Source organism: Tachysurus fulvidraco, chromosome 25, assembly GCF_022655615.1.
Source record: "Tachysurus fulvidraco isolate hzauxx_2018 chromosome 25, HZAU_PFXX_2.0, whole genome shotgun sequence".
Taxonomy (NCBI): domain Eukaryota; kingdom Metazoa; phylum Chordata; class Actinopteri; order Siluriformes; family Bagridae; genus Tachysurus; species Tachysurus fulvidraco.
The window spans coordinates 5,389,822-5,404,761 of NC_062542.1; the positions used below are offsets into that span (position 1 = coordinate 5,389,822).

At 39.5% G+C, this 14,940-nt stretch overlaps 1 protein-coding gene across 9 annotated transcripts in view; it reads right to left on the reverse strand.

The window, feature by feature from the left end:
* Window positions 1-14,940, reverse strand: part of oxr1a (oxidation resistance 1a) — a 149,169-nt gene that overhangs the window by 39,303 nt on the left and 94,926 nt on the right. For 2 of the 9 annotated variants that reach the window (XM_027171352.2, XM_027171350.2), the window contains exons 1-2: window positions 9,309-9,601; window positions 8,156-8,215 (exon numbers count right to left, since the gene is read on the reverse strand). The exons of 3 other annotated variants lie outside the window; for them this stretch is intronic. In XM_027171352.2, the coding sequence (XP_027027153.1) occupies window positions 8,156-8,215; window positions 9,309-9,462 (214 nt within the window). In that variant the 5' untranslated portion in view covers window positions 9,463-9,601. Of the gene's footprint in view, window positions 1-8,155; window positions 8,216-9,308; window positions 9,603-14,940 lie in introns of those variants that run through there. 4 more of the 9 variants (XM_027171395.2, XM_027171376.2, XM_027171370.2 and 1 more) reach the window with 4 other exon arrangements.

The following is a 14,940-nucleotide window of genomic DNA, read 5'->3' on the forward strand; positions in this document are numbered from 1 at the left end:
GAAGGTCTTGCTGTGTATATACATGACTTTATCCGCGGCGCTGCTTGCCATGTGATTGGCTGACAAGACTATATGAATGAGCAGGAATACAGCTGATCTATTTCCAGGATTCTGGTAGCTGAAATGAAGTTTTTAAGCTTTATACCTTGCAAAATACGTTCATACAGAAAGAAAGCCAGCCATTGAAGCATATTTGAATAAAAATGTATTCATATATTTGTGTTATGTGCTATAAAATAGGCCTTTTTACACAGCAGCCTTATGAGAAAAACAAAGAGTCTAATATTTGGCTCAGCACCGACTCCCTCGAGAGTGAGTCAGTCACTCCGCAGCTCCAAAACATTCCTCCATCAGACGATTCTATCTCAGCAGCTTCGCTACCCTGACGAACCTTTATTAGACGTTTGTGTACTACAGTATTTTCCACACCATAAGGCGCAGTCTCAATTACGGGCTCTATTTCTGTAGCCCATATACAAGGCGCACCGCATTATAAGGCGCATGCTAAAACATACGGTCTACAAAAAAGGTAACGGAAGCAAAACAGTGAGTTTAGTTGAACTCTATTCTACTATTTAACAATACACACACGTTATTTTTTAATCAATCTTCTCTCACAAATCCATCCTCCACTTCCAAACCATAGAGTCATTGATGTTGAATTCTATCGCAGCTGCTCTATTCCCATTTACAACCGCATAACTGATAGCCTGTAGTTTGAATTGTGCCTCGTAAGCATCTGATTTTTATTGGCGGATGGCAAACCAACTTAAGGTGCATTTACTGCCACCTACAGGACTGGAGTGTGGAGCGCATAATGGTTAGGAAGAAACAAATGTTGTTTCTCAACATATCGGTAGTTATACCTACCGGAGGCGTGGTGGAGGTAAGCGTACGTACTGTACGTATTACGTAATGTTCTCTGATTGGTTTATCGCTGCCAGCATACGTAGTGTACGTATTACGTCCCTGTGTCAGCGGGAAATAGTCCGACAGTCAATCGAGCGGAGCGCTTACCAAAGTCGCACAACAACATTTTTACAGATTTTTGGAACTCGGTGCACACATAAGGATTATTAGGCGCACGGCCGATTTTTGAGAAAATGTAAGGCTTTCAGGTGCGCCTTATAGTGCGGAAAATACTGTACTTATTTCACACCTTTTCTAGTATGCAAACTTCATTAACACGACGATACTATGTTAATGTGTCAGTCATTTTATACTTTACTAGTTGTTCTTAGTAATAACATGCGATCGTGAATATGTCCCTGTGTGTTCAGGAGGTAAAGTGTCTTGCGTAAGGGCTGATATTTGACTACATAATTTGCCTAGAGCAAACCCAGAGGCTGTGTATTGTTCCCTTGCGTGTTAGCGCCACTGACAACACTTTAACTCCCAACGTATATAGATCATGTCGTTATACGTAGTATCCGTGACACGTGTTTTCAAATATTAAAAAATAACATCCTTAAAGACAAAGAATAATTGAAGCCAGCAGCAGTAACACAGTATAAAGCTGCTCCTCTAGTCACATGACTTCACTTCTGAAAGCCTTGTGTTTGTTCACACAAAGTGGCCTCTCATGGAGAGATTCGTCCTGGCCAAGGGATCAGAACTGACCTTCACCTTTAGTTTAAAAAAAAACAAGGAAGACAAATTCTCAAAACTCGAACTCATCTGTTAAATAGCTGGGACCTCGTTTCTTAAACATGCATGCAATCGGAAGCAGACAAATCAAAGACTTTTTATCACTCATGGTTCCCCCTCTAATCTAGCACCATTTTGAGTGTGTGAAAGAGTTGAACACTTTTCTGACACTTAAGACACCCAGGCAATTACTTACTTTGACAACTTGGTTTACTGCCAGTTGCAATTGCCCAGCTGAAGTTATTTTTAGTTCGCCCACTTATACACAGCTAAGAATGGTGGTGGATGCACCATAATAAGCAGGTGGGTCATGGATGCACACACCAACAGAGAAACGGTGTCACAACAGTTTTTTGTGTCAAATCTAACAGCTTTCTAGCTCATTTGTGCCATGCATGGCACATTAGACTCCTGCACCATCAGCTGCCTGATCTGTTCGAGGATTCGATAGCGCTGTGGTATAAAGTAGGTTAAATCTGCATCAGGATTCCACAACTCAATAATTACCCGGTTTAAAAGGTAGGCTGAGAAATCTCTCTGGACCGGAACAGGGAAAACCCTGACCTAAATCGTAACGTGTACGGTTCATGATTCGTGTGTTCCACCTACACACACGAGTCACAACGGTGCTCACTGTAATGTGTACAAAGATTAATCATATGCATTAGAGATGGAATGTGTGGAGCGAATTCTCAACATTTATAACCCTACTTGAACCAGTGGCAGCTATAACTCATAATGAAAATATATATATATAGTGTGTGTGGGGCCCATAGCTCCAGATCACAATGACACACACGCGTTATCCATTATGCAGTTTACAACCAGATTACAAGTTAAAAAGAGCTCCGTAAAAATGCAGCTTTTGTGTTTTTCTGTCATTCGACGCCGAACAAGTCAGTGACTTTGCTCATGCAATCGAATTTTTGGTCAAAATTATTTACTTATTCATTTTTACCATATTTATATAACACTTCTGTTAGTTGCAATTTTTGATTTAGTTAGTTTTATACAGAAATTATGTGGAGTATTTTCAATCATATTGCTCAAAAAATTCAGAAACCTGAATGAATCAAATCATGACCAGAGTGTATTGTTACATACCTACTTATTAAGTCTAAAAACAAAACAAACGTGACAGTGATGCTTGTAACACACTTCTAAACAAGTCTAATGCTAACTTTATTTAAAGGTAAATCTTTCCCATATACTGTAGTATAAATTCCAGCAAGACAAGCTGAGAGAAAATCTATACTATATTCAGTTTTATCTTGAGTCCTCTAATCATCTTGAGAAGTTTCAGGACCTTTAGCCCGGTATCTGAGCCTGTGTTTACTCACATGAGTGTTTCTTGACAGTTGCATCTGCATAAATATCCTGAACAAACTAAGTGCATTGCAAAGCTACTAACACTCCAGGCACACATGCACATGCTCACACCCAGTGTGAATCTGAAAGAGAGAATCCTATGAGAAATTACACTCTGACGAAAGCTTAGATACAGGCAATAACCAAAGACTGTCAAGCTATGTATAAAGCACCAAGACTTGCACCAGCAAAGGACAAATGCAGAAGTTGGTCATGTTCACATGCTTCCTGATTCTGTGACCAGACTTTGTAATCGTCTCACACGACTTCCAGCCGTACAGCCATCAGCCTTCGTTGAGTAGACAGGGGTAGACTTTCTTGATTAACTACCTAATATGCTGAAGCCTGATGAGTGCTTTAGGCCATGTTTGGTGAAGCATGCAAAACAAGTGAAGCTAAAACTTCTTGCCCGGGGTCAACAAGTCCGCCTCGCACGGCAGTGCACTCACCCCCTCATGGTCTGGACACTCATTTAATCACAGCCTTAATTCATTCGCCTTCATTTAATTTTCTGCTCAGAGAGGTGGCACAATTAGTGTGAAGAGATGCCTGCACTGGGTGCCATGGCTTGAGGACACTGCAGGATGTTAACAGAGTAGCTGCTAGCTGCAGTTGTTAGTGTGGGTGTGTGTATTTGTGCTGGGACAGCAGTTTGGACGCTGCATCGGAGGTGGGTAAAAGGGGGTGGGGGCTGTTCCCCTCACTCCTGCCACTCTCCCTCATTAACACCCGCCTAAGCTCAATTCATCAAACCATGATGGTGTCAGTGGCTCGGTGTGTCACCTCGTGCCTGAGCTTCTCATTAACACGCGCTCTGGGGTGACTAATCGCACAACACTCCTTCCATCCATTTGGTGCTCAAATGTGGCATTTAGTTTGCAAATCATTTCGAACCACAGCTACTGTAAAGTCTTCAACAAGATTGCAAAACATTTTCTGCTTGTTTTGACTTCCCAGAAGCCTAATGCATACGACCGTGTACTGTTAAGAATTTGGGTTAATTGCTGGACATTGGCCATGTGACATTTGTATAATCATCAACCTCCCAGGTTCTGTGCCTATTGTAGCCTCAGATTCCTGTGCTGTGTTTTTACATGATCTGGGATAGATTTCTGCTCATCGTGGTTGTAATAAGTGGTTATTTGTGTTACGTTAACCTTCCTGTGTTATCAACAAGGTCAACAGAACTGAAACTCGTGAGCAGTTTTTTGTTTTTCTTTTCGCATTCTGTGAACTGTACGGTCTGTTCTGAACCCTAATCCCAGTTCAGTGGAACACTGATGTCTGAAGTAAATGTTAACTGGTGCTCATGATGTGGCAGATGTATGGTTTTATGGATTGTGCTGTTACGACCTGATTTGCTGACTGGATAATTGTATGCACGTTCAGGTGTGTAGCGTATACTTTCCCGACAACCACACGTCGTGCAAAACTGCGTGTCAAAGCTACGGCTGCTGTGTGCTGGGTCGTAACCCGTACATGTCCGTGTCCTGACCTCGATCACCTGTTGATCAGCTGGCTTTTGTGGCGACACCGACCTCTCCAGTTACACCCCCCAAATCAATACAGAGAAAAAAAGTGCTGAGATAAGCTTAAGAGTGCACGTAGTCTGAAATACAATATCTTACTGTCCCATGGTGACCTTACATCCCCTGTTGACGATTTAGAATTGAATAATTGAAGATTAACCTCTAAAGAAAAAAAATACTGAGAGTTCATTTCTCTCTGTTAATGCATTCGTGCATTTAAATAGCAGTCCATAATCTACATCTAAATACATTAGCTACCACTTGTCATCCTGGTCATGTTTCGGTGTGACCTAACTGACAAGGATGACCCGTAGTTTTGACTAGCTAATAAATTTATGTCTTTCCCCACCACCTCATACTATTGTTTGGTGTTTGTTGTTTTTAAGAGTTATGAAATCCAGATCCTCTTTAACGTATAATGCAGGTAGTCTGAGCTCGTCCTAGATTTGTACAGAACTCATGATTCCCCTCCAGCGCTTTCTCAGTGTGGTGCCTGAGAACAAAAATACCCCTTGCCTGATTTCTATCGGCAGTGTGATTTGGATGCAAAATGGCAAAGCGCAGACTCTTTAAATTTATCTGTGTGACTGAGAAGCGCATGAGGCCGAGCCGTGACTAGTCGGTGAAGCCTTCCTCCTCTGCAATGACCTCACGGCACATTATTCATCTCCCAGCATGTGGATGTTGCTGACAGCTTCAGTAAAAATCTATACATCACTTCAATGGAGGACTGGGGTGTTTTGGTTTGGATACTGGGAGGCTAACCGTGGCTATATGGTGCTACATGCACAGCCTTTGGTAAACACATCTTTTTTTAGTTTGGCTGGAAGTCAAAGCCTCACCAGCAATCAGACAGAAGAGCAGACGTTCGATGTGCAGCATGTCAGCCCCTCCTTGCCGGTTTGGCATTTAGAGTGAGTGAGAAGCAAATAACGGCGTGCCAGCCGCACAGCCTGCTATACTCAATGACAGGCTGAGGTGAAGTCATGGTGGCAAGCCCTGAGAGTTGGATCTTCTGTTTCTGCTGCTCTAGCTGGCTTTCAAAGACTAATGAGGATAACAATGAATGAAAGCTAACAGGCACAGTTAGCATTTACATAATACATAATGACTCACGAAATGTTGCTAGGAACAAAAGGAAGCTGTTGAGGCTAGTTCTCACTTTAGCACATTAGTACTAACACAGGGTGCCTCGGTCAGGCTTAAGATTATCTTCTTCTTTTTGTGAATGTTGCAGGTTCATAATGACAATTTCAAGTAAATTAAATTGCCGTTTGAGATCTTTCCTAATCCTATATTTACACAAGACTCATTTTTAAGTGTCGTTTATGTTAGAGCCCTGCACTAAATTTAGCTTTCCTTAAAAGGAATCTCACAAAGCTTGTTTACAGGAAGGCTCGGTCCCGTGAAGGCTTGTCGATGTGATTTTGATGTCTACTCCTTTAACTTTAACCTTCTTCATGAAAGAAAGTACTGCTTCATAGCTTTACACTGTATACACAAGTACATCCGATTTTTCACCTAAATATGACTGCACGCGTTGCTGTGCTGAGATCCTGATATCTGGTCAGACCAGTTTCTAAGACTGGGTTTTTCTTGTTTTTCCGATAGCCAATCAATAAACTCTAGCATGCTCAGCATAACTCCATGAGCAAGAAATTTCCCAGTTTGCCCAAACTGTGCAACTCTTGCAAAATGCTGTAAGTGAGAAACTTTCATTCTGAGTGGCAAGAAAGCTAGATTCCTGTTGCTCCATTGACAAGTCAAGTGTCATCAGCTTTACACAACACTAACCACACAATTTCCTAACGCTAAGAACTTGATATGTGTGCGCTTGCTGTGTCTGCAGCTACTGAATGGTTGCATCATGCAGAGAATGCATTACTAAACTGTAATGCGGAGCCATCGGTCTTAAATCTTTTAACGGATGAAATCAAAAGCATGATTACATATTCAATATACACAGCATTTGCTGTAATGACTTCCTGCAACGTACACAAACACAAAGGACTGTCTGGCTAACTGGTCATTGCTGTGCTATGTTGTCTCTCATGAAATTGCGCTCCTGCTTATTTTATAATAACTGTGTCTAACATCTCTAATGCCTTTCAGTGCTATTTTACATGGAAAGCAAAAGCTGCGCAGCCTCATTCATTCGTGATCTAATCAGAGTCTGCAATTAAACCTTCCCCCGAACCTGCCGTGCTTTAAATACGTAATGGTGTATAACTATTTTTAAAGCTCAACTTCTAAGTTGTTCATCAAAGACGGTTCCTCTATTCGCTTTGACTTTTGGCACAAATATCCAAATGCCTACCTGAAATGGCATGGCGGTTTTCACCAAGCGTGCACGTTAAAGAACGTTGGGAGCCCTCACACTGCTAGTCTACGTGCAAAATTTTATAACTTTACATTTTATACAAAACAAATGCTCTGGAAACAGGAAGTAGTGTTTGAATCTGGACAGCTTTAGTGTTAAATTAATCATCAGATCAGTTGTGAGTAGGAGCAAAGACCACTTTCTGAACAAACGCAAATATATAGTGTAAAGCAAATATAAACACACCGGACAGCATTGAACAAAAATCTACCACTGGGTACTCAAATTTTACAAGCTAAAATGCACCAAACATTCAGACGTCACACGTGATCACATGACTGATTTTCCTATTCCAATAGACTGAGGAATCTGTAAACCAAACCAAAGACATTAGCTCGGAGGTAAATCTTGTGTAAATCTGGTGAGGTCTTTCAAAGTGGAATTAGAAAAAAGCAACCAACTCCTTGGGGGAAGAAAAGAAAAAAAGGAAAACAGTACTAGATCCTTATGTACGCCAGGAAGCTCTCTGTGATCGATTGTGACGTGTAATCTTTGTAAGAGAGGGAATTCTACTGGCATGACGTCTCTTTATGCATTTTAAAAGCACATGCTTTTCGAATGCACGCTGAATGATAGGCAGGAGTGGAGGAACAGAACACGTCTGTAGAGTTTTTGTCCAGAGTGGCTGGAAAGAAATACTAATAGCATTAAGATATTTCTAGAGAAAACACTTAAAATCTTAAAAGGGACTAAGTAAGAGTTTGGAGAGGGACAACATGAGCTTGAGGTAATAAAAAAAAATTCCGTTCTGTCCATTAGCGTGCAAGGTCGATGGGCTGAGCATGAAGGCTGATAATGTCATATAAATGAACATGAGCAAGTGCTTTATGAGCGATTACCCAAACATAAACATCTGTTGCTGGTCCATGGGTTTCTCCTCATCTTGTGATGCTCTGCAATTGGTCGCTTTCACCTTTTTCATAGTAGCGGTCTCAAACTTTTATTTAAAAGTTTTGTTTTCCCCTCATTTTGTTCCTAGCATGTTCTCGACCAATTCTCACCTACCAATCGGGTCTTCTATCATACAAGAGCTACTAATCTAGGCTAACATGCTTGCTCTAAGATACATGAAGCCAGCCATCCAGATTACTGCTGCTCAAGGGTATTGCTACATATCTTAAGGAAAGCAATGTCTACCCTCTTCAACATACATGTACTAACAGATGCCTAGGTTTGGCTACGAAGAGGAGACAGAGAAAGAGAGAGAGAGATTAAGAGAGAGATGCCGTACCTACTACACACCGTGTCCTGGATGGCTGTTGTCTCTCGCCAGGATTCAAACTCATGATCTCTGGACAAAAGGAAGAACTGTTCTGTTTTAGTGGTGCAAAATAACTTCGTAGTAGACGTCACAGTCTCGCTTTTAAATCCAGAAAACTGTCTCCGACAAGCAAAATAGCGCTAAGAGGACTTATAAGATGACTTGTATCTCAAAATAAACTAGAACTTCAATTCAAAACGTCGTTTTAACCAAAGGAACTGCTTGAAAACCTTCATCATTCACATTGGAGATTAGAAATTAGAGAAATATATAATTTCATACTGTAATAATTCAGTAGTGTAAACCTATCTAGAAATTTAAATACATTTTGTTTGGTAGAAGTGAGACTGGGAGGGAGACTGTCATGTCTTCATTTGAACCAATGTTGTGTCAGTCAGCTGTATGATGGTCTGTGTCTTTATCAGCGATCAAGTCTTGCGCTGAACTCAAGAGTTTATGATGTCCTGTTAGTTCCTCAGGAGCTCTCGGTTGCACTATTATAAAATGTCGTAGAAAGGACATTATTTACATTTACATTATTTACTGTAGAGTGTCTCCCAAACCAAATGAGAATGGGTTCCCTTCTGAGCCTGGTTTCTTCCTCATGTCTTCTCAGGGAGTTTTTCCTTGCCGCCTACTGGCTTGTTCATTAGGGATAGGGAATAGATAGATATATAGTAGTTTAAATGTTAAGTTAATATTTTTTTAATTAATGTTAAATTTAATTGTATATATTCATTCATTTATTTTTAATCTTTATTTTTTTGTTATTATTTTTTATTTATTTTTATAATTATTATTTTATATATTTCTCTCTCTCTCTCTCCTCTTCCCATACTTCTGTAAAGCTGCTTTGAGACAATCTGAATTGTTAAAAGAAATCGAATTGAATTGAAATGAAATATAGAAATACGTGTTTAGATGGGGGGGAAAAATAATCAGAAAGTGTTAAAAACGACGGTTTGTTGTGTATCACAGCCCACAACATGCTAACATGCTAACTAACATCTGTGTGGAAACAAACCGAAGGATTTTCCGTTAGTTTCGGTTCAAAACTATAGTTTTAAAGTGACTTTAAAGGAAAACAAGTAAAGAAAGTTTGACTCCGAGAGTTTTGTCAGACCTGTGTTGCGAGTCTGGACGCTGTTGGAGTCGTGAGGCAGCTCGGAGAAGTCTGTGAACTGAACCTCCCTCACTGAGGCGGACCAGATTCGGCTGGAAATCGCCTCCCTGACAGCACGCGCACCCGAACCCGTCCACGACAGAACGTAATCCATGACTTCACGTGCACATCAAAGAACGATTAACGCGATGCGGCGTGTTGACGCGTGAAATCGTGCGTTTTGCACGCATGAACGTAGCATAAGAAAAATACCAGCACTCACACTTGCACAGAAACAGGAACTGAAACGGACTGCGAAACTTTTACCCCACCCGCACGAGCGCGAGCGCGCGCGCGCCCCGATTCAGCTTCAGTCAACCACTTGATTGGTAAAAAAGAGCCAAAAAAAAAAAGAAAGCACTGATGCATTAAACACAAATTTTCATTTCAATACACTTAACAGCGGTTATCGTTTCTATATCTAAAGTCGCATGGCCTCTTAAAAGGTTCCTAAAAACGATATAGCTTTAGAGATTATGTTTAAGACATGCATTTATTAATGGTCCTATTGTCCTGTATCATGCAATTCATTTAAATGACTAATTAAACTAATTAAATCACTATTACACGCAAAACAAACAGTATTGATTCTGTATGCACTGGTGCTCCAGGTGAAAACACATGCTCAAATACCTGATGACGTCAGACGCTCATTTACATATTCATTGCATCTCCAAGATCAATTGCATATGAAAACATGTAGAAGGGAGATTTTCTGAACACACTGAGATGATTTTAATTGTTTTTCTATCACAATAAATTAGACATAAACGAATATACCTTATTTATGCATTTACAAAATGGTCAATTTACTACATACATATAAAACAGCTATGATGTGATTAAGTATGAAAATGTGGGACAAGCAATATTGGTTAGTGATTGGTTGTTGGAACCAATATTATCAGTGATTAGTTCATTGATCACTCATTTTATCTTGATCCCCTTAGGGCAAAATGAGCTGAACATTACCTCTAATAAACCATCAAGCAAGCACACAATTTCATACCGGAAAAGTCGTTTGGTAGAAATTGAGTCATCTAATATTTTAGTCATTTAATAATATAGTATCACTTTCCGTATGATTTCAAAATTTGGTTGAACAGAAGTATACTTATACTTTAACAAAGTATGACAAAGAGTACATTATGATAATTTACTATAATTACTATAATCGCCCAACGCATCACTGGCACACAACTACCTGCCATTGAGCACCTTCACCACAGCAGATGTCTGTGCAGAGCTCACAACATCATCAAGGTCTCTTCACATCCCACTCACAAACCGTTTAACCTCCTTCCATCAAGAAGGAGATACAGGAACATACACAACAGAACCAGCAGTTTCAGGGACAGCATTTTTCCATCCACCATCACACTAATGAACTCTACACTACACCGTTAGAACACTGTAAAAAATACTGTATATAACTTCTGTAAAATTATACATACAATGTACATATTGTATCATTATCTACACATATTGTGCTTTACATACATCTGGACTATTTCATTTATGTGTATCTCATAGCCTTTATATTTATTCACTGTATATATATGCCTATATATGTAATATATACTGTATATATACTACATGCTTACACACACACACACACATATATATATATATTACATGCTGTACATATGTTTACATATATACCTATAAATATATTACATGCTGTACATATGCTACTTATTTATCTGCACTTGTCTATTTGCACAATTGCTACTCTTTGCACTTCAGGTAGATGCCAAACTGCATTTCGTTGCTGTGTACCTGTACTATGCAATGACAATAAAGTTCTATCTATCTATCTATCTATCTATCTATCTATCTATCTATCTATCTATCTATCTATCTATCTATCTATCTATCTATCTATCTATCTGTCTGTCTGTCTGTCTGTCTGTCTGTCTGTCTGTCTGTCTGTCTGTCTGTCTGTCTATCAAGCATACATGCTGAAGTACAAGTGTGATGCTGTGTTTCAACATGTAGCTAGTTTGCTACAGAGCAAATGCAGGCCTGCCAAAAAAGTACGGCAAACCGATCAGTTTCCAATCTTATTTTTATTTGTGTGATGAGTTAAAATATTAATGTCAAGTGTATACAACCTTATTTATTTAGTCTATTTAATAAACTCTATACAGATTTGATTCGTGAGGTGTTGATTAATTCCTGAGCAGCTCTGATAATAGTACATTTTATATATAATATATAATTGTTTCTATAGTAACAGGTAGTACATTTTCTATCCAACACAATGAACTCTGCACTTTCAGAGTTCTCTGTAATATGAGTGTGTTTATGTTTCTCATGTTAACCTGAATCGAGATAAAAAAAAAAAATAGAGGCTGGTGAATGAGCGACTAATTTATTCTCAGCATTCCCGAAGCTAGAAAGCATGTTTGTGCAGAAGAAGCAAAAAGGTAATAATAATTAGGTTGCCTACAGCATGATTTCATGAATAATTCAATAAAACCAAATTGTAATTATCCTGTAATAAACATTACTGCAAACGCTGTGTTTAACAATCTATAGTGTAGCTTCCATCCTGAAAGACTTTGGCATCATGTTGTTTAACATGTTTTATTCCACTCGACATGAGCTTCACCATTAGCAGGTATGTCAGTGCAGTGGAAATGTGCAACTCTGCTCTACTGTCAGTGTGGCACACGAAACATGTGCTCAATGAGGTTGGGAAATTCCTTTTACTCGGCAAACCTGTAATTACTGATTTAAAAAAAGTTTTCCATGACAATTCAAGAGAGGAAAAAAGTCTACAGGTATGAAATGTACATTATGGCACTAATCCCACTATCTCCTCTTTGGTTCTTGCTAAATATAGAAACAAAACAAAACAAAAAATCTCTCTCTCTCTCTCTCTCTCTCTCTCTCTCTCTCTCTCTCTCTCTCTCTCTCTCTCTCTCTCTCTCTCTCTCCCTCTGAGGAGTCTAGAAAATCTTGCCAACGCTATTCAAGAGTGCAATAACATTTCAGCCCACATACATCTAAGGGACTGGCTAATCTCATCCATTCCATACCTCTACTGACACCTCTTATATAATTTTATGTGAGCAATTGCTTTTTTTCCCCCCTGAATTTAAATTTTTCGGCAATCAAAAATGTATTTAATTAAAATAGCATCCCAGAAGGTAACAAACAGGAGTGCTTTAAGCAGGTCCTATAAACTAAAGACATAAAGGCGTCTCCCCCTCTGCTGGGGGATCCCAGTATTACAGATACATCTCGTCCACTCTATGAAAAGACTTCCCAAAATCCATGTGTGGTCAAATGGGAGGCACAGAATTGTAGCTGCAACTCTAAAGTCCTGAAATCTCATCTCTGAGACTGATGAAAGTCATGCAGATTTTCAGATGGATTTTAATCTGTAAAGCATTTTGAGTGAAACTCTCTGGTAACGCAATCACGACGCCAAGAACCTTCAACTGGAGCTCGTTATTACTGTGAAAACACTGTCAGAAGTGAACACTGGAACAACAGAAGGTGCAGAATTGGAAGCAAAGCATTGCTAGTCGTTTAGAAACTCTCGAAGATCTGTCTTCATTGTAGCCCTGCAATTCAGTCCTGTGCACACAAGCCCCACTGGGGAAAAGCTGTGAGCAATAAATAGTTTTAAAAGGCCACAGAGGTCTGTACACAGGTCTTGTTGTGCTATAACATACAGTGTATCTGCGCTAAAAAGTCGCCAGTGCAATCAATTCATATGTTACATACCGAGGCTCAGGGAATTTTTCTCTTATAAGGAAGAGAGAGAGAAAAGATAAAAAAATCAAGAAATTTATTTATACATTAAAATACATTGAGAAATTAAAAAGCTGCTTGGTGAGCCCTGGCTGTAATTAGGCTCCAGTCGAACTTGAGCACCGCACATTAAATGTAACTCTAAATGGATAAACAGGACGATGTGTCACTGTTCAATTCAAATCCCAATGATGCCATAGTCTTCCGTAGCTGGAAATCTTGTCGAGTAAGAGATGGCATTGAGTCTCAATCCTGCCATCACAGCGACACTAGCCAATCACAAGCATCTGTGAGCTCATGTATGTGAAAACATACTTGGCAATAAAGACCTTTCTGATTCTGATTCTATGAAGTCACCAGTATGTGTTCCTGCTTTGTGGTTTCCGTGCCATTAACGATTATCAGTGGAGGTCGTAGCTAAAGTATCATGATAAATGAAACATTCTGGAGGGAGATTTGGTGTTTGTGTATAAAATTCAGCAATGCATATAGTCATCGTATCATACAAGATAAAGGAGGATCAGGTGAACTCTACTGTCTTCATTATCCTTGGTTGTAGCACAACCATAATTTTGTATAAAATGAGACTTTTATCAACTTGCATGTTGTGGTAACACTGGATTGCTCGGCACATCAATGATCTCCGGTTGCTTTGTCGCTGTATGTATGAACCTAGCCTTAGCCTTCCCCCTTCCCAGTTGGTATCTGATACATAATAAAAGCAAACTGATTGGTGGGTTGGAATTAGCCAAGACCAAATTAATGTGAAAAAGAGAGGAACATTTAATTCATCTTCAAATTGCTCCGGTGTAAGTGGAAAAAACCCAATTGTTAATCAACTTTGTGGTCGGAACAAGATCTCTACATCACTCCACTTTATTACTTACCCTGTTGTTGATTATACTCACTAAACAGGACTCAGGAAACTTCTCTTTTTATGAATAAATTAAGGTAAAAACAGAGAAGACAAACGTCCCCCTCTTAAGCCCTTTCTCTCATACTCTAGGATTCACAGGCACATGTTAAAAAAGTCATTGATTAGTGCTCTTCGGCAGACCCGGCTGTAATTAAGCCAGAGTTTAATTTGCACAGCCATGTGAAAGATCCTCTTTGCTCATTTCACAGACGCAAAATGAAATGAGCCTTATTAAGTAGAGAGATTAAAGCAGGGGATTCTCCTCCTCCTCCTCCTCCTCAGACAATCATTCAAATCAATCCATTCCTCTTCTCTTGTTTGCCTTCTGGAATAAGAGCAATAATGTGTAATAAAGTTCTGCCAAGTAAAACCCACAGACGTCGTCGTCACCGCCGCATGAAGTTTTGTGTAAGAGTTAGTCAAGTGTACCGATGATTGCGCTGCAATAACAAGTGGTTTGATATGAAACTATGGAATATTATATCAGGAATTATTATAAGTGTAATTCCAGCCCTGCTATGCAGCCATAAGAATTGAATCACTGGAACTTATAGTACCATCATTAAGCAAAGTGGTAGCAATCAACTGCAGTTATCAACTACTAAAGCTAGCATGGCTTTAATGGAGGTTCAAATGAAAATGTAATTGAATTCTATGCCCCTGCCAGTTTTGTTAGATGAAACTTAAGGATAGGTTTCCAGTCTCATTTATAGAAGCCTTTATTATCGCCACAAACATTATAGCACAGTGGAATTCTTTTCTTCACAGACCCCAACTGAGGAGGTTGGGGTCAGAGTGCAGGGGCAATGTTTCTGACCAGAAAAAATTATTACAAAAACACAAAGTACACAGCTCTGAAGTAACAACACGAGAGAAGCTGTACTACCACCGTTACGAGCTGAGGTACCCTGA